The sequence below is a fragment of the Trichosurus vulpecula genome, chromosome 4, assembly GCF_011100635.1.
Source record: "Trichosurus vulpecula isolate mTriVul1 chromosome 4, mTriVul1.pri, whole genome shotgun sequence".
Taxonomy (NCBI): Eukaryota; Metazoa; Chordata; class Mammalia; order Diprotodontia; family Phalangeridae; genus Trichosurus; species Trichosurus vulpecula.
The window spans coordinates 123510439-123531329 of record NC_050576.1 but is presented as its reverse complement, the minus strand read 5'-3'; the positions used below and the strand labels follow the sequence as shown (position 1 = coordinate 123531329).

Genomic DNA, 20891 nt, shown 5'->3' with positions numbered 1-20891 from the left:
TCCTTCTTCCACATCTCTTACACCCCATTCCTTTCTCTCCACTCAATGGCCACTACCATACGGCAAGACTTCAGTGCCTCTATCACTGACTATTTTAATAGCGTACTAACTGTTCTTCCTGCCCCTTGTATTTCCCTCCCCTGCCAATGCATCCTTAACATAGTGACTGAAATGATATTTCTAAAGCTCACATCTGGCTATGACACTCCCCTGCTTAGAAAGAACCAGTGTCCCCAAAATCTTTTAACTGGGAGAGATAAGAAGTGAATATTGATCAAGTTTTAAGTGCCCATTGTTCTGACTGGTGGTATTCAATGAGAGATTCTTCAAATTCTATAATGATCAAAGAAAAGCAAATTAGGAAAACTTTAAGATACCAGGTTGCACCCACTAGCATGGGAAAAAATAGAAAAAAAGCTGAGGGGAGGTGGAATAAAATTCATTGTTTGCATGGCTGTTGGAAAACAACCATTTTTATTCATTGTTTATGGGACTACATTCTGGTGTAAACATTTTGGAAGGCAATATACAATACGAGTTGCAAAACTGAAAATACCTTTTGAGCCAGTTAGTCCACATCACCAACTGCCCACTTGACATTTCAAAATGGAAAACCTGGAGGTATCTCAAACTCATCATGTCTAGAACTAAACTCATTTGTCTTTTCACCCAAACCTACTCTTCTTCTAAGCTATTTCAATTGAAGGGTACAACATTCTTTCAGTTTCTCAGGTCTGTAATCTCAATATTATTGACTTCTCATTCTCCTCTCCTCTATCCAATTGGCTGCTAAATTGTGCCATTTTTGACCTCAAAACATTCAGTGAATCCAATCTTTATGTGTTCAAAGATTTTCCTTAAAAACAGTTTGACCAAATTACTCTCCTATTCATGCAACTCCAGTGGCTTTCTATTGACTCAAAGATGAATACTAACTCCTCTGTTTAGCTCTTAAAGCCCTTCGCAACCAGTCCCAAGCTATCTTTCCACTGAACATTATTCCTCCTTCTTCACTGTGTAATCTTCTGTTTAGCACATGCCATCTTGGGTCTTGGTACCTGTGTACTGACCATCCCTTATGCTTTGGAATGCACTCTCCTTTGGAATGTCACTCAAGGAATTTCTCTCTTCCTTCAAGACAGAGTTCAAGCACCTCCCTCTACATGAAGTTTTTCAAAATTTCCTCACTTATACCTCTCCCCTCCTAAACAACATTTTTATTACTCTAGTACGCAATTATTTGTAGTTATTCTCTTCATATTTATTCTATACATGATTATAAATGTACTCGTCTCTCCAAAAGAATGCAGAATCGCTGAGGAGGATTACAGTATTCTTTGTATTCCCAGTGCCTAATACAATGCCTGGTAGATAGTAGGTATTTAACAAATTACACTAATGTAATGGAATATTATAATGGCATAAAATATGACATTTACAAGGAAACATGGAATGATCAAGGAGATGTGTTACTAATGCCTTCCCCTTTCAGATAATTTTCATCTCCTCTATTTGAGGGAAGGCTTTTTTTTTTTTAATTTGGGCAGGAGGGATCCTCAGTGCATAGCACAGTATTTGGCACATACTAAGCATTTAATAAATGATTGTTAACTGATTAACTGGTGCAAAGCAAAATCAGCAGAATGAGACCTGCGTACACAATTAAACTGAATACAATATACTAGATATGATCTTACCAGGGTAGAGTAAAGGTCATTTTATAGATGAGAAAAGTGAGTCCTAGAGAGGATAAGTGGCTTGCCTAATGTCACATAGACATTCTGTGGCAGAGCTGGAATTTAAATTCAGATAGTCTCACTCCAAATGTAAAGCCCCTACTATATACACTGAAAAAAAGATAGAGAATTATTACCTAAATATATCCACTAATTTTTTAACATTTATTTCTATTCACATAGATATTTTATTCTTATTATCACCACTGCTCTCTTCAGTTTTATCATTTTTATTATCAAGAACACTCTTATGGTCACACCCAGGTTTTTACACAAACCACATTTCAGGAAAAAAACATGGCTGATATATAATACTTTACTTCTTGCCAACTTAATTCTTTAATACTTCAGTTCCTCAACAGATTCATAGTATCATAGATCTAGAACCAGAAGGAGCTTCAGAGATCATCTAGTTTATTTTATGGTTGAGGAAACAGAAGCGCAAAGAGGTTAAGTGAATGATCCAAGGTAACATATATACTATAGGTCAAAGGTGGGTGCTGAACCTACACAAAACAAATCCCCTTAATAAAAGGATTTGTTCTGTAAAACTTGGACTCAGTCAAAAGGCTGCACCCAAGGACCTAGAAGGCCACATGTGGCCTCAGGGCTGCAGGTTCTCCACCCCTGGTCCAAGGTAACATAGGTGAGAGGTGGGATATGAACCTAAGTCCTCTGACTCCAGGGCTAGAGATCTTTCAAAGGTTTCACACTAGTCTGGCTACAAAAATATTCTTAATAAACTTAATTAAGAGTTTATCTTGGGGCAGCTAGGTGGTACAGTGAGTAGAGCACCGGCCCTGGAGTCAGGAGGACCTGAGTTCAAACCCGACCTCAGACACTTGACACATGTACTAGCTGTGTGACCTTGGGCAAGTCACTTAACTCCAATTGCCCTCCCTTCCCCCCTCCAAAAAAAAAAAAGAGCTTATCTCAAATATGCATGATTAACAGCTAGTAGTCAAACTGAGTGACTGCAAATTCAAATGGTACATGTTTTTTTTAAACTATTTAACAGTGATTCTGGGGGAAAGGGGTATGTCTGGGGTGGGGGTAGTGATGGGAGGAGAAATGATGGGCCTTTAATCATTCTGCTTGCTGTGTCAACAGTTTCTAAGAATACACTGTGGTAAAAATTAGAATGGATTAAGTATCTCTCTCTCTTTTTTTGGCTTATTTTAAAAGTACATTTATTGATACCTTCTCTGATGACACAAGTATCCTCAATGAACAAATTCTTTTACAAAGCAGATTCTCCAAGATAAATTTAAAAGAACAGAAATCACATTTATTACAAATTGTTTATTACACAATTAATTAAAATTACATTAATTACAAATTAACAAAAAGAAGGATGCGACCTTTGATTCTGGCAGAACCATAATTATGGTAATTGACTGGAATTGTAGTGCTCATCTTCATCAATGTCTTGCATACATTTTGGATGTTGTTTAAAGTGTCCTATACCATTGCCAACATTTTAAATGTTGTTCTTGTCATTGTATATATTGTCCTTTGGGTTCTACCTTCTTCATCATGCATCCTTTTCATTGAAGTCTTCCCTTGTTTCTACGAATTTTCCATATTTACCATTTCTTATTGCATAATAATATTTCATTATATTCATATACTTACGTGTTCATTCATTCTCTAAATGATGGGTACTTTATTCCCAACTTTTTGTTATCACAAATAATGTGGCTATGAACAACTTTGTAGATATGAGTCTTTTCTTGCTATCAATAACTTGCTCAAGTTACAATCTCAGTAGTAGAACCTTTGGGAAAAAAGGGAATTTTATCTTACATAATTCAAAATTGTTCTTCATGTCCCACCAGCACCCGTGTTCTATGAGCCCCCTTTCCTGACTCCAAATACAGAGCATCTAAGGTACATTATTTGCGGCTCCTTCATACAACATATAAACTTTGAAGGGATATTTTGGCTTTTTAACATTATATGGACTGGTTAGCCTTTTTAAAAGTTCTTTTGTTTATTCAACTTGCATTTCAGAGGACCTGCTCATTTTTGGTTTTCTTAGGAGAAGTGAGTGACAGTTTATCTTGCTGAAGATCCATCTTTTTAATACAAAAGTATGTTTAGCTCTGCAGATTACATTATCCTGCAGTGCAAGCTATTTTCCTTTACTTTTTTATATATTTTTCGTATTACTGCTGAGTAGTTCAAATTTGTGTTCCTTCACATATGAACTACTTCCCCTTGGCTTCTCACAAGGTTTTTCTTTGATACCAAAACTCCTGAAGATGGTGAAACTTGGGAACAGTGATGATGATGATAAGTAGTATTTATATAGCACGTTGAAGTTTGCAAAGTGTTTTACGTATACTATCTCATTTGACTCGCTGACAGTGTCTTATGTATGGTATTGTTTCAACAATTTGGCTAGCAGCTGCTGTGGTGGTGAGGGGTGTAAAATCAACAACAACTAGCTCACAGAACACTGCAAAAGCCCAGGTTCTTTTGATCTCCTTTACTAGCATACAAATACCATTCACTTCGTTCAGGGGAAAAAGCCAGCACCCTGAACTTCTGAGCAAATACAAACAAATTACAAACATCAACAGACAGACCAAATACACTTACCAAGATCTAAGTTCAGCCCGGGAGCTCATAATAAGGGCTGGCCCAGGGTCACGCACGCCACCATGGCTGTGGGTCAGAGCTCCGGAAAAAGAGAAAGCCAACCCCTGGTTTTATACCTTTTCAGGGTCAAGGGTGAGTCACATATGCGACTCACCCACGTGACCTAAAATCGTCACAAAGAAGCCACTTAAACCCAAGTGGTCTAAAAGCCTCTAATGTCACAAACATGTCACTCAAACCCATGTAAACTAGGCTTTCCCTTGAGGCAAGGAGGTCATCAAGGACTCCTAATTTGGTCAAGGAAATAAAGGCCAAACTCTTCAAGGGCACTTGGTCGAACTAAGTGATAAGAGCCCATTTTGATTGCCAACACAGGTATCAATCTGTAGTCTATTTCCAATATTTGTGGGCAATTTTCTTTTGTGACTCCTTGAAATATCATATTCAGGCTCTATTACACTCTTTTTCTTGGAGGACAAGGATCCTCTGTTACTCTTACCAATTACTCTCATTAAGATCAGATGTTTTGATTTGCAAAGAGTATTCTTCCAACTTTAGTGACTTCATTTTGCTCATATTTATTGCTTTATCTCTGCATTTCTAAGTTCCATCTCTGCTACTGTCTAGAAAATATCCACTAAGATTTCTTACCATCTGTTTAAAATTGCTGATTCTCTTTTAAGATTTTTTAAAGAGCTTTAATCTTCTTCTTTATATTTTCACTTAAGTATTTTATTAAGATCTTCTACCACTTAAGGAAAGATTTTTGGGGTGTCTAGCTGCTAATGAAAATCATTCCTTTCTTCTTAAGATTTGCCCCACACCTATACACAGTGTTAAGGATTAGTCCCTTTACTGATTTTTCTGTTTTGTTTTTCTTGTAAAGATTTCCTTCTTTATTCTTTTACTTTATTTGGAACATTTCTGGTTTTGAGGTGATAAAGGGAAGCTGGACTAAGGCATAGCCGTACTTACTCATTTAGCCATCTCGCCCCAAGTCCACACATTCTAAGAGATTGCTCTACATTCACTCTTTCCAATTTTAAATCCATTTTCCACACCACTTCTACATTAATCTTCCGTAATTAAAAAATTATTCCAATAAGAAATTTGGAGGTACAATGGATTCCTCCACTTTCCAGATACTAAATCTTGGGATTACTAAGCAATGAACAACAGAACCCAGGTTGGCCGAATCCCAATGAATAAGCAGAAAGAAATTTACAAGAGGGAGAGAGAGATTTAATTAAGACTTACAAGAATGCAGATTTAGGAGGAAATTTGTAGGTCAAAGAAAATCTATCACAAGCTGCTACTAAGTGGTGATATGATTATACACACTAAAGTGAAAGCACCAAAACATAACAGATATAGGGTTATTGTGTTTTAAGCTAGAAGGAACCTTGGATCGGTTGAGATAATACATGTAAAGCACTTAATACAATGTGTCGCACATAGCAGGTATTTGACAAATCTTTGTTCCCTTCCTTTCTCTAATCAAACCCCTCTACTTTACAAATGAGGAAACTGAAAAAGGAAGTTCAGTGATTTATCCAAGATTACAGAAGAACTAAGTAGCAGATCCAAGATTCAACTCCCAACTCAGGCTTCTTTCTACTCTAGCCACTACAGGCAGTGAAGTGGTGGAGTGGATGGAGCGCTGGGGCCTGGAGGCAGGATAACCCAAGTTCAAATTAATCCTCAGACACCTACTAGTTGTGTAATGTTCAGCAAGTCACATAACCTCCATCTGCCACAATTTCTTAACTGTAACATGAGGTTAATAGCAGCACCTACCTGAAAAGGTTGAGATAACACTTGTAAAGCACTTATCAGAGTGCCTGTTACACAAGTGCTTAATAAATGCTACTGACCTTCCTTCCATAACAGCTGTTTTCTAAATACTGTTCTAAAAATGCAGAAATACCAATCAAATATATTATAGATAAAATAATACAAATTGCAAATAATACAGATAATATAAATAAAAGCATACACCTAAATGGAGACTTAATATTGACATGATAAATTTATGAAAAAAATGAGACAATATTTCAAAATTTCTTAAATGTATCTAATAAGTCCTCAAGGGAAAAATCATATCCATGAGAATTTACATTAATAAAATTTTTAAAAGAAGATCCATGAATCAAATATGGAATTAAAAAATTAGAAAACCAACAAATAAATAAAGCCCAAAATCTTAAAAAATAGAGGTTAAATAAGAGAATGAAAAGACCACAAGAACTTGTAAACAAAACCCCGATTCTTTGAAAAGACAAATAAAATAGACAAACTTCTGAATAAAGATTAAAAAAAAGAAGAGGGGAAAATCAAATTAATAAAACATGAAAAGGACAGCACAGCAGAAAAGAAACACAAAAAGTTATCAACAATTGCTAAGTACAGTTAATGTTGGTGAAACTGAAAATTTAAGCAAAAATATAAAATGCCCAAATTAACAGAACATGAAAAAGGAATCTTAAATTGATTTCAAAAAAGAAAACTGAATTAGTTCTAAACACCAAAGTATGAGAGAAGAGGAAAAGAGAAATTTTCTTTCTTTTTTAAGGTTTTCTCAATTACATGTAAAAAGCAAATTAACAATTCTTTTTTTTTTTTTAAATTTTGAGTTCTAAATTCTTTCCCTCCCCTCCCCACCTTGAGAAGGCAGCAATTTGATATAGATTATACATGTGAAGTCAAGCAAAATACATTTCCATATTAGCCACATTACAAAAGAAAACAGACACAAAAAAAGGAAAAAATAAAGTAAAAAAAAAAAAGTATGCTTCCATCTATATTCAAACTCCATCAGTTTTTTTCTCTGGAGATGGAAAGCATTTTTCACTGTCAATGTTTCAGAAGTGTCTTGGGTCATTAAACTTCTCATAACAGCTAACTTATTATGATAAGTGTACAATGTTGCTGTTACTTTGTGCAATGTTCTTCTGGTTTTTCTCACTTCACTTTGCATTTTCTAACATGATCTTGCTCATTATTTCTTGTAGCACAATAGTATAGTATTCCATTAAAATCATATGGCCCAAATTGTTCAGTCATTCCTCAACTAACAGTCATCCCATCAATTCTAATTCTTTGTCACCAAAAAATGAGCTGCTATAAATATTGTACATATAGGTCCTTTTCCTTTTTCTTTGACATCTTTGGGATACAGACCTAGTGCTGGGTCAAAGAGTATACACAATTTAGTAGACCTTTGAGTATAGTTCCAAACTGATATCCAGAATGGCTGGATCAGTTCACAACTCCACCAACAGTGAATCAATGTGTCTCAATTTTCCAACATCCCTTCTAACATATGACATTTTCCTTTATATTAGCCAATCTGACAGGCATGAGGTGGTACCTCAGAGTTATTTTAATTTGCATTTCTTTAATCAATATGACCATAGCCTTGATTTCTTCTTCTAAAAACTGTCTGTTCACATCCTTTGACCATTTATCAACTGGGGAGCAACTGGTATTCTTATAAATTTGACTCAGTTCTCTGTATATTTAAGAAATGAGGTCTTTATCAGAGAAACTAACTGTAAAATTCCCTTTCCCTCCTACCCCGCAGTTTCCTACTTCCCTTCTAATCATGGCTGCATAGGTTTTGTTTGTGTAAAACCTTTTTATTTTAATTTATTAAAATTTATCCATTTTACAAACTGTAATTCTCTATCTCTTGTTTGGTCATAAATTCTCTTATCTATAGATCTGAGAGGTAAAATATCCCATGTTCCCCTCATTTGCTTATATTACCTATTATGTCTAACTCATGTACCGATTTTGATTTGATCTTGGCATAAGGTATAGGTTATTAGTCTATACCTGGTTTCTGCAAAACTGCTTTCCAGTTTGACCAGCATTTTTTTTTTTCAAATAGTGAATTTTTGTCCCAAAAATTGATCTTTGGGTTTTCACATTACTATGGTCATTTACTACTGTGTTGTGTGCCTAATCTATTTCGCTGGTCCACCACCCTATTTCTTAACCAGTATTAGATTGTTTTGATGATGTGGATTAAGTGATATACAATTAGATGAATTCAGAACTCAACAGATAGCCAAATTCAACAAATAGTTAATAAACGGTACACCAATGAGGAGGATCTTCTGTTTCTAAGGGCTCTGTGCTTAGTTCTATGCGGCTTGACGTTTTATTAATGACTTGAAAAAAAGCATGGATGGTATGGTCATCAAATTTGTAAATCAAGCAAAGAAGGGAGAGATAGCTAACACATTAGATAACAGGATCCAAAAAGATCCCGACTTCAACGCTGGGTTGAATATGTAGAAGGATGACATTCAATAGGGATAAATGGGAAGTCTCATTCTTAAGTACAAAAAAATCAAATTCACAAATACAAAATGGACCAGTGGTTTGTTTGAAAAAGTTCTTAACCAAAGTAAACAGTGTAATATAGCAGCCTAAAAGCTAATGTAATCTTGTCATATGAGGATCAACTGAAAGAACTAGGGATGTTTAGCCTGAAGAGAAAACTCAGGGGAACTATTTAATAGTTATCTTCAGTTTGAAGGGCTTTCAATGTGGAAGAGGTCTTTTCCAATTCCAATTCGGGGATTTAGCAGTGGCAAGGACCTTAGAGACCAACAGTCTCTAACCTACTCATTTTTTTTTTTTACAGCAAAGTAAACTAAAGTACAGAGAAGTTAAATGACTTTTTCAAGGTTGCACAGCTAGTTCATTTCAGAGATCCTGAGGCTGACATTTTATACACTATTCCCTAACAGGGGAACATGTACCTGAGGGAATATGAGCTAGTCAAAGTGGCATTATGGGGGTCAGATAAATAAATATTAAACTATTCCACAAATAGTAATGTTCATAAAAAAATTGTGGATTAGAGAGAGAATGATGAGAAGGCACAAGAAGGATCGGATAGGGAAGGAGTTGTTATAATGCATTTGAAAAGTTTAAGTAATAATTATTACTTCCCAAAACCAGATGAATGAGATTGGATATTTTCATACTGAGCTAGGAAAATTCAACAACAATGATCTAGTAAAAGATAAAGCTATGGATCTCCTCAATAACTGGACATTCTGGACTGCTTTCAAATCAATGAAATGACAATGTTTTGGGGATACACTTGGAGAAGCACATTCCATTTTTACAAAATGTGCTCATAGGCTTTACTTCCATTTGCAAAAACTTATCTCTAAGAATTACGATTTTTAGTCCTTAAATTCAAAGCAAAAAGTAAACTGAGAATAAAACTTTTGGTTGACAAGAAACAGAATCAAGAATCTCAGTAATGTATTTGACTTAGTTCTGATAAATGTTTTAACAATTTTTAGATGCATGAGGAACTGACTAGTATATGGACATTTCATTTGCTGAAAGAGACAGAAAAATTACCCTAACAGGGTGAGGATAGGTTGAATATGAATCATATTAGAGAGAAAGAAATGGGGTGCAGTTGTCCATGATAAATGACACAACCGTGGTTAAGACTTTTACTATTATAGCCTGTCACACCCAGGCTATGTTAGTTTTTTTTCTTAAGCAATGTATAAAAAATAATCTCTATTTTAAATCTTATGTGCACCTTTATGATAAACTCTAGAATATACTTCCTTTCTAATTTCATAGAGAATGGAAGTATAAGAAGGTTAAGAACGTCTGAACTACAGAATACTGCCCCATTCAATGTCCCATATATGCCCAAATACCTGAAGCATAAGTTTTTTAAAGCAACAAAGAATGAGAAACAGAGTAGATTCCCACTGACTGGAGAATGGTTAAGCAAGGTGTGATACATGAATGCAATATAATACTACTGCACCATAATAACTGCTATCCAAAAAAATATGGAAAGGTTTACATGAATGGATCCAAAGTAAAGCAAGCAGAATTAGGAAAACAATAAGTAAGAAGCAGCAAGGCACCCTTAGGGACAGGGGGTAGCATGTGCCAGGCCAGTCAAAGCACCACCAGGACTATTATCTCTCCTAAAACCCTAATGGAGACAGCCAAGCACCCTGAATCTAAGAGGCTTGAGAATAGCAGTGTCTCCCAAACTACCACACCTGCTTCCAACATGGCCCCCGTAGCTAATACTGAAAAGAAAAGTCCTTGCAGAAAAGGTGCCCTCCTTCCTCATCATCACCAGAGACAACCGCTGATTAACTGCTACCAAAAGGCAGATAGGCACAAGAGCCCTTGAGTAGCAATATGACACAGTCCACTAATACTACTTCTAGCCCAGCACTAATAGCCATCACTGGGGTAAGCAACTCCTGTGGAGAAGGGGTGAGCCATCCTGACCAACTTCCACTCACAAGACAGGCAAACCAGACTAGGTAAAGCAGCAAGGCACCCTGAGGGAAAGACAGGAAACAGCACATGTCATGCAAGTCACACCACTACCACTACTACTTTGATCACCCTACTTCCTCAGACCCTGATGGAAAGCCCAGAACCCTGCACCTAAGAACCTTGGGAATAGCAATGCTTCCAGCCCAGTGCCCTCAGCCAAAATCCTGGGAAGAAAATCCTATGGAGATATAGCCTACCAACTATTCCTACAGGTGCTATAGTTATAGTTCTTACCACTAAAGTCCTTGAGACTATCAAATGATTCAACATCAGAAACCAATAAGATTTTATCAGTGGAAATGATATTAATAAAGAGACATTCAATTTTCTTTGTTCCTACATCCTAAGGACCATGGGACCTTTCTATCTGACTCACAGCTGAAACCTTTCCCCATTACAGTGTAAACTCCTTGACAGGAAGGACTGTCTTACTTTCCTATTTGTATCCTCAGTGCTTAATGAATGCTTCATTCATTAATTCATCATTCATTCATTGAATATTCACAATAATTACAAAAATGTAAATGGAAAGCACAACAAAATAATCAAAACTGAACACTGTGAAATTATGATGAACAAGCTTAAATCCAAAGAAGATGTGTAAGAATGTACCTCCATCCCTTCTTTGCAAAAATGTAGTACTATGGGTATGGAATATTATATGTAATGTTGGACTAGGCTGATGTCTTAGTTACTTTTGCTAAACTTTTTTTCTTAGATAAGGGATGGTAGGGGTAGGATGAGAAATGTAATTTACAATCAGATACAAAAACAAGAGATATAGTTTGCAACCTGATGTAAAAAGCAAACTATAGCAATACTTATAAAAATAAAGAATAGAGAAAAAAGGAAATCACAAAATAACACTTTGCCATTTAGCTCTGCCTTTTGAAGTCACTTTGTCTTTGCATACTGGGTTTTCTATTCTGATGATTTTGGCCTCAATAAAATATCTTAAGTTTTTACTACATCTTAAGTGCTGAACTATTTGTTCAATTCTTACTACCAAGGAGACTTTATTAAAAATGAAGTCAAAGCAAAAAAAAAAAAAAAGCTTCTGGAGTGGTCTGTAGATGTGCTTGGGTGACTTCTTTTATGTAATTATCCAGTGCCAGAACTATGGTCCTATTGGCAGATGTTAAGTGAACCTAGAATCCATCAATAGTTGGAAGAGTATGTTCTTGGTGGAGATACAAAGTTATCTTGGTAGAACTCTACCAATGTGAAGTATTGTAGTTCAACTGCCCTTGTATTATCTGGCATGGTATCAGGGAGAATAATATTCTAGCAGTATTATTGATATAATTAATTTACATATTATACTGGTAATGGCACAGAGAGGACAACAGAGTTTTGACCTCAAGTGAAGTGAATAGGGTGGTATGCAAATCTGATATTAACTAAAGCCCTTCGAGATTCAATGGGAGGAAAACCTGTGAAACCAAAAGATCCACTGTTTGAATAAGTCATTTTTTTAAAAAAGATCTGGGATTTTAATGGATTACAAACTCTGTGTGAGTCAGCAGTATAATACAGCAGGGGAAAAAGCTAATGCAATCTTAGACCTTATTAAGCGAGGCAGATTTCCAGGAATAAAAGGTTGATAGTACCATTGTATGCTGCCCTTGTCAGACTTCATCTAGGTTTCTGTGTTCAGTTGTGGCCATTACAATTTAATAAAGACATTGTTAAGCCCAAGAGTGACCAACACAAGCAACCAGGATGTCAAGGGATCTTGAGTTCATGACATTTACAATCAATTGAAAGAACTGGGCATGGTCAGCCTTAAAAAAGAAGACTCATAGAGAGATGTGCCAATTGTTGTTAAGTATGTGAAGGGCTATCACATGGAGGAGGGACTGGATTTATTCTTTGGACCCAGAGAACACAACATGGAAAAACTGGTAAAGATTACAAAAAGGCCAAGTTAAACAAAACAAAACAAAACAAAAAAAACCATCTTCTTAACAATGAGATTTGCCCATAAGAGGAATAGACTTCCTTGTTCCTTGAAGGACTTCAAGTAGAGGTAGGAGGACCAATCTGGATGTTTCTTATAGTAGGAACTGCTTTGATCTATGGACTAGATTGGACGGCCGTTGATTCTTTGTGTGAAGCTTGTTTTTTGTGTCCTATTTTCATCAATTTCTTCTTCTGATCCAGGTAGTCTGTTGTATACACTCATGATTATACTGCTTCTATTTCTTATAAATGTCATCCGAAATGTTTTCTCCTCTTATCACTAGATTTTTCTCAAAGGAATATATCTTTAATTCAAGTCATTTTTGCAGTAGTGAGACTATGGGGCACAAGGAAGAAAATAAGCCATTTTATCAAGCAACTCACTGTCACCCTGGCCTTGCAATGATAGCCCACTACACTGAAGACTAGAGTTACTATGAGTTCAGGTGGAACTGAGATGCTTAATAAATATTTGTTGAATGAAAGTGTGATCAGGCTGCAGATTCTTGAAGTCTGGTGTTTTTCCAATTTGGCTGGTAATCTTTTTTAATGCTTCATCAAGGCATGGAGGTGACCTTGGGGTCTCAGAGGATAAGTCAGGAAAATGAAACCTCTGGCTGAGCTGGAAAGGCTTTGAGTGTAAAACAGGTAACAAACTGTGTACCTGCCTTATGAGAAGTATGTCTAAGAGATTCTATAGAGTATGTCTAACATGTTGGCGATAGGATGCTGAATTTTTATTTATTTATTTTCAACTACAGCAATTGTATCTGTGTCAAGAGAGGGGCTAACCTAAGCCAATGAAATCATACATTCCTGAAATATTCTCTGAGTCAACCAGGATTTAACTTTTCCCTCTGCATTTCCCCACATCATAAGAGTCATTAAGATCTATCAAAATCTCCATATTGGTTCCTATCACCTATAGAAAAATGTTTAACTTCTTAAGCCCAGCAATTAATACCATCCAATCTATTTCCAACTAACCTTTACAATCTAATATTCTCACAGCTCTCCTACACAGTCCTAGAGTACTCACTGTCTTCTGACTGGAACTGCCTCTGTTTTGCTCTTGCTGTTTTCTCTGAATAAAATTCCCTCTCTTGCCTTCAGATGTGACAACGAAAATCTTCACTCTTCATGGTCCAACTCAAATGCTACCCCTGGGATGGCTTTCCTTGATGCCTCAGTTGGGATCTAGAAGTCTATGTTCTGAATAGCCCCCATACCTCTCTTAAACACATTATCAATCTGCCCTGAATTACAGTTATCTATGAAGATACATCCTGTTCTAGGTAATTGAATGGATGGCACACAGCAGAAGTTTAATAAAAATGTGTTAAATTTAACTGAATTTGATGGGGTGGGGGGCACATTATTTATGCTTATTCTGCCCTTACAGAATAAAACACAGTAATTTCCTGCACATGGTATATGCTAAAAAATGTACCTTAACTAAATTACTATCTATACTGAACATTATCACCACTAAGTTAATAACTTGGAGAAATTTTCAAGAAACCTACAACAGAAAATTGAATACAATTTTGTGCATAATTTTAATTATTCTCTGACTGCCTTGTCAATGACTTAAATGTTACTCTGAATTCAAGAAAACCTCTAAATCAATTTCCTCAAGCAGCTTAATAAGTACTATGACCTCTTAACAGTTCAAAGAACACAATTCATTTAAATTCCCTAAAACCTTGTCTCAGACATGTTTTATCTTTTTAAAAATCTTACTTAAACGGGAGTAAGGGCATTCCTTTTCCTTGTGATTAGATTCTACTGCAAATTTCTTTAGAATCAAAATTATCTCTTAACAAATACCTTTTACCAGTCTGTCACAGTTTTATTTTTTTAATCTGAAAAGGGGCAAACACAACAATTTAGGCTTTTTGACAGCTACAGATAAAGCAATAAAATCTACTTTCAAATTATTTCAAAATCAATTTAAAAATGAAAAATTTTAGCCCTGTTTAACTGAAAGTGCCCAAATTCCATATCTGTAGGCTACTAGTTTTGAACAAATGAGTTTTTAACAAATTTCAGGTGTATTCTCTTTTGCACTTTAATTCCTTTTAAGGACTGCAACTGTCAGTCAGTCTTGCACATGCTTAAATAATTGTTCAGAGAAATTATGTTAATTTCTCCCAGAAGTTTGAAATTTATAATCTACTAAAGATGATTCATTGAGGAAAAAATGTGTTAGTACTCTTAAAATACACTTATACTTCATTACCTCAAAGTATATACACTAATATCATGTAAAAGATTCATGCTAAAATAACTTATAAATTTATAATAATTTATAAATTAAACTGAAAACAACATATATAGTTTAACATAATTTATACATTATTGTTATTAATAAAAATACATAATTGCTTAAATACATCACAGATATAGTTCAATATATATGTTTGGATGTATGTGAATATATCTTTTATATATACTGCTGACACTAGAATGTCTTACCCACTAGTATCCTATTCTTCTTTATGCCACTTTTTACTTCTTCTTCAATTAAATTTTCAAGTACTTGGCACATTGAGTCAATAGATTCAAGGTGTTCTGGGCAATCATTTGATACTTTATATCTGTCAAACCACACATTGGAGAGTCCTCCTTTCAATGGTGTATATGGCCTAGAAAATAAACGTAAAGAGATATTTAAATAAGTCTACCAAAGATAAAAGGTTTAAATGAATTTTAAGAAAATAGGAACAATCTCAAATTCCTTTTGAGTTTCTGAGATGGAGAACAAATTTTCTAGTTTTCAAAAATCAATATATAACCCTCCATAATATCCCTAACCGATGACCATGGGATTTAGAGCTGGAAGGCATTTTTGAGTTTATCAATCCCCTCACTTCATAGTTGAACCAGAGACTGATGTTATTTGACAGACATGTAGTGAGTAGCAGAAACCTCTGATTCTATACCCAATGCTCTTTCCAGTATATTAGAAGTTCTTCAGTAATGGGAAACCAGCTACTTCCCAAGGTAAATCTAAGCTTTTTGACAGCTCTAATTGCCAAAAATTTTCTCCCTACATGAAGCAACTTCCCTTAGTTCTGTCGTTGGAGAAGAACTTTAATTAAGCCCTCCTTCACATAATAACACTTCAGTTTCTTAAAGAAAACTCAAGTACTTCCCCTTCAAACACAAACTACTTAAAAAAACAAAAATAAGACAACAAAGTGAGTTATATTTTATTTTTCTCAAATTCATTTAATGAATATTGATAAAGAGAGAAAAGACATCAATAAAGCATATTTTAAAGATAAAAAAAATCAGCAAATAATTTTAAGTAGGCTTGCTTCCTGTTTAATTTAAGCCCTGGACATGAGTTAATATTCATATCATTGGCTTAAGTAATCAAATCTAGTTAGACAAAGTCTGCCCAAGCAATGAGAATGATAGAAAAAAAAATAACTGTAATCACTTCCAAACAGAGCAAAATTTTGAATCTGTATGGAACTTAAACATCAAGCAGAAGACAAAGGGACATATTGGATGACCACTTGCTGGGATGGTAAAGAGGGGATTATTGGTTCTGGAGAATCTCCAAAATCTCTTTCAAACCAGATTCTGTGATTCTTGAAATCCACAGATCTTTTTCAAATGAAAAGATATCAAGCCATATCAATGTCTTGACTGGGGAGGCTGATTTAATCTCCATTAAATCTCACCTTATAGAATTCAATCCAACGTTTTACCTGTTCAAGATTTTTTTTTTTAATTCTCTCATCCATATCAGCTATCTTCCCAACTTTTGTCATCTGAATATTTGATAAATATACTACCTATACCTTTATCCAAGTCATTGATAATATTGAACAGCACAGAGTTAAGCATAACTCCCTTGCGGGCACTCTGCTAGCAATTTCCAAGCTAAGGATGAACAATTAATGATTACTGTTTGAGTCTAAACAATTATGATATATATATATAACTGTGCTTTCATCTAACCCAGTAGTGTCAAACTCAATAGAAACAGGATCACTAACCCACAGGGGAATATTGACTTAGAAAATCACGTTAACATTATCTAATTTCCATTTTATTTTTAAATTTTATCTTGTTAAATATTTTGCAATTACATTTTAATCTAGTTCGGTGGCACCAGGGAATGTTGTGAGTGGGACAGCATGTTGGACACCTCTGATCTAGTCCACATCTTTTTTGTTTTCACAAGAGTAACATGAAAGCCATTACCAAATGCTTTGTTAAAACATAGGTATAATATTCCATATAGGATACTCAAGGTGATTATTCAGACTGAAGCACTAGGAAAAAAAAACAACCTTCTTCTAAGCAAGGACACTAAGAATATCACAGCAGAACACTCATAATATGAGGCAGTCAAAAATAATGCATAATGAATGAGTGTTATGCTGACATACTAGATACAAAATATTCCAGTTTTAGATTAATTTAGATAGATCCCATAGTTCAGGGCTGAATCTACATCTCAATACCAAAGGCTCTATTAAAAGAGCTATAGCACATTGGTGTAGTCACAGAACTGAGAACTGTAAACTATGAACTAGCTGAGCAAGAAAAATGAATCTTTGAGGCCATTAATAAAGCTCATGATCCAAATGTGCCTATGGCAAAATTATTTGGTAGAAAGATTGATCCTACTAGAAGAAGTAGGAAAGAAGTTAGAGAAGGTCCTGATTATCACTCACATTCTCTCTTCGCTGAGTATAGTTCAGTTATAGTATGTGACAGACACCAATAAGATTGCTATCATGTTCCTCCCCACCCATCTTTATTTTTCTAGTATCCTGCTCTTGGTTCAGGATAGAGTTAAGAGAAGTAAGATATGGTCTAAATTTGAATTTTGGAAAACGTAATTTTTGCTTGAGCGCCCCCAATCTCCGAAATGGAAGTAAAAAAAAAACTGCTGACAATCTACTTAAAGTGACAATAAAAATGAAAACAGGTGGCTTCTAAATAGGATTAGCATCATTAACAAGGCAAAGATTTTTCTTTAACTGTCACTTTAATGTCAGCATACTCTGCATCACAGAGAATTCATGATACTCTTAAAAGCTTGAAATAAAATGTTATTTTTCTATCTTGCCCCTACTTCGTTCACCATTTTATTCTGCTACTTCTCCAAGTGTTTATTTCTCTGTCAAAGCACTTAAATTTAAGGATGATATCATAGCCTAAAATGTGAATCATTCTTGGAACTGAGACCCGCCCTCCCCACACCCCCGACTTTTTTTAACAATGCTTCAGTGTTGTGAATTAACTGCTCTTAAAGAATAGAAAAAGGTCTATGCTTATGTAATACAAATGTTAGTATTTTTACTAAAATATTTGAAAGAATTAAAGTTTTTAAAAGATACTTGGAATATGGACAATGGAAGCATGGCATTTTAAGAAGAACAGCTATTTTTATTTAATCTAACTCACTGTAATTATGACAAAAATACTCAAGACTAAAATCCCTTTATTAGCTGGTAGAATACAATTCAGACATTACCATGGTAAACATATTTAGCAAGGAACTTTATGTACACCTCCAATTAAAAAAATTAAAAATTAAAATACAATTAAACTATACCTACAATGTTAAAATGATGTTGTAGTACAACGATATTTACAGCAAGGTAATAAAGAGTTGGTACATTCAGTTTTATATTGTATATTTATTGCTCCCTAGAAATCACACAATCCAATGGTCATTCAATGGCTGTTATACCTATGACAACAACCACCTGTGTCAGTAAAGGATAGCATCAAACTTAAACTAAATTACTTTTCTTTGAAGTAAAAAACCTTAAAATTATCTCCAAATGAACTAAGGATCAAATTTCTTCTGCTAATTGACATGCTGTCAGGTAAACAATTTTTAAAATAATAAAAATGGGGGGGAGGAAGGGGAAAAAAAAAACAAAGTAAAAAGTGCACAGCAGAGAGGAAGCAAAGACAAGATGGGTAGCTCTGAACACAATATGTAGTATTTATTATATAGGCTTTCTTGAAATGGAAATTTATTGCTGTATATTTTGAATCCTCTCATGTTCTGCTGTACACATGGAAATACTTTTTTTCTCTTTTCTTATTTTGTATTTAAGTTTTAGTATTTAAGTTTATAATGTTTCTTTTCTTATTGGGCATATAAGATTTAGTATTTAAGTTTAAAATAAATTAATAAAAAAGAAATAATAAAAATGAATTTGCACAAACATGAGTATGTTAAAACAACACACATATTTTCGTTGCCAACTTTTACTTTCTGCTACCACATTACCTCTTCTCTCCTGGCTAATGCTGAATGTCTTAAAAGAATGGTCTAGACCAGAGGTGTCAAATAGGAACATGGACTGGCCTATCTTCCTACAGGATGCTTTTTTTTTTTTACTTGGTTTTTGGAGTATTGTCTGTTGAATGTTGGTTGTAAAAACCTCTTGTCTGCACTATCTACATTTCTAGACCACTCACTCACTCCTGAATTCCTTAAAATTTAGCTTCTGATCCCCATGATTGTACTGAAATTATTCCCTCAAAGGCTTCCAATGATTTCCAGGTTAAACTCAACTGGCATTCCCTAAAGATCTTTCTTCACCTTCCTCTCCTTCCATAGCATCTTCTTTGGCAATCTCATCCACTTACATAAAATAGGTATCTTCTAAAATTCTAGCCATGACATGACTATTTCTGCTGAGCTCCAGACTAACAATTTCCAATGCCTACCGGAATTTTTCACCTGGATGTCCATCTAGCACCCAAGTTCAATATTTCTAAAACAAAACAAAATTTTTATCTGAAAACCTGCTTTTTTCCCTAATTTGTTTCAGTACCACCATTCTCTGAATCACCCATGCACAAAATTTTGAAGTAATCTTTGACTCTGAATTCCTTCCATTATTCCCACTGCCCAATCAGTGGGCAAATCTTATCTTTCAAGTCTCACTGAAACCACCCTAGTTCAAGTTTTCATTATGCATGCCTGACCTCAAATACTGTGAAAAGTCTTTTATGAGGTCTTCCTGCTTTTAGTCTTTCTCTTCTTCAGTAGAGCCATTACATATATTCCTGATAAGTTTTCCCTGATCATATTAGTCCTCAAAAACTTTTAGTGGGTCTCTATTGTCCAGTAAACAACAAGGCATACATAAATTATTCTGGAACTCAAAAGCCTTCTAAAATCTGGTTCCAAACTACCTTGCCACCTTTATTTCAAATTACTATTTTTTATATAATTCTAGACAAACAACATTACCTTCTCTAGCCAATTCATTTTGGGATCCCTTCCATTTCTGTGCCTTTACTTACACCATCCCATCATGACTGGAAAAGACCTCTTTTGCTTCCCTACCAACCTCCTTTTCTACCTGCTAAAATCCTTTCCATCCTGTAAAGTCCAGCTCAGATGTTACCTCTACCATGAAGCTCTGATCCTCCCAGCTTAAAATGATGTCTCCCTCCTCAAATTTCTCATAGTACTTTGTCTGCACCTCTCCTTTGCACTTATCATATTCTTCTTCATATTATACTGTTATTTGTGACCTATCTCCCATTAATGGAGTGAGTGTTTTTGACCTAGGATAGAAATGACAAAGAGAAGGGAAGAGATTGGTCCAGTCATAGGGAGTAGGATAGCTAAAGGCACAGATATACAAGATGTCTTGAGGAGATATGGGATCAGATAACAGTCCAGTTTTGCTTAAATATAAAATGTATTAAAGAAAATAGCTAGAAATAAGACTGGAGAGGTAATCTGGAAGAAATATTAGGCTAAAGAGTTTGATAATGAGAAGCCGGAAGGTTTTTTGTATAGAGAAATGAACTGCTTAGATCTGTGTACTCAGTTCAGTTCAATAAACATTTATTAAGTACCTACAATGTGAAAGGCATTATTTTATAAACTGAGGATATGAAGATGAAATAAGCCATAGATACTTCTTTTCAAAAACTTACAATCTAATAAGAAGGAAAAAATATACACACAAAATATGCTATAGAATCTAATCCATATCCTTGCAGGCATCGACATAATAATTTAGATGGATTCAACAAGCTGATTAAATGAACCTAAGTAGTGGTGATTAAAGGTTCAATGTCAACCTTGAAGGAGTTCACTCATGGAGTACAACTAGTCTCTGTCCTTGGCTTTATTCCAATCAATGACAACATGGTAGCTTTGAGGGCGTGATCATCAATATGTGGATCACAGAGATCTATGATTGCAAATAAAATATATTACAAAGGGAGGAT

The 20891-nt window shown here is 34.9% G+C and overlaps 1 protein-coding gene across 1 annotated transcript in view; it reads right to left on the bottom strand.

The window, feature by feature from the left end:
• LYPLAL1 (lysophospholipase like 1) overlaps positions 1 to 20891 on the bottom strand; it is a 55233-nt gene that overhangs the window by 9799 nt on the left and 24543 nt on the right. The window contains exon 3 of the mRNA XM_036753438.1: positions 15129 to 15298. Within this exon, the coding sequence (XP_036609333.1) occupies positions 15129 to 15298 (170 nt within the window). The remainder of the gene's footprint in view (positions 1 to 15128; positions 15299 to 20891) is intronic.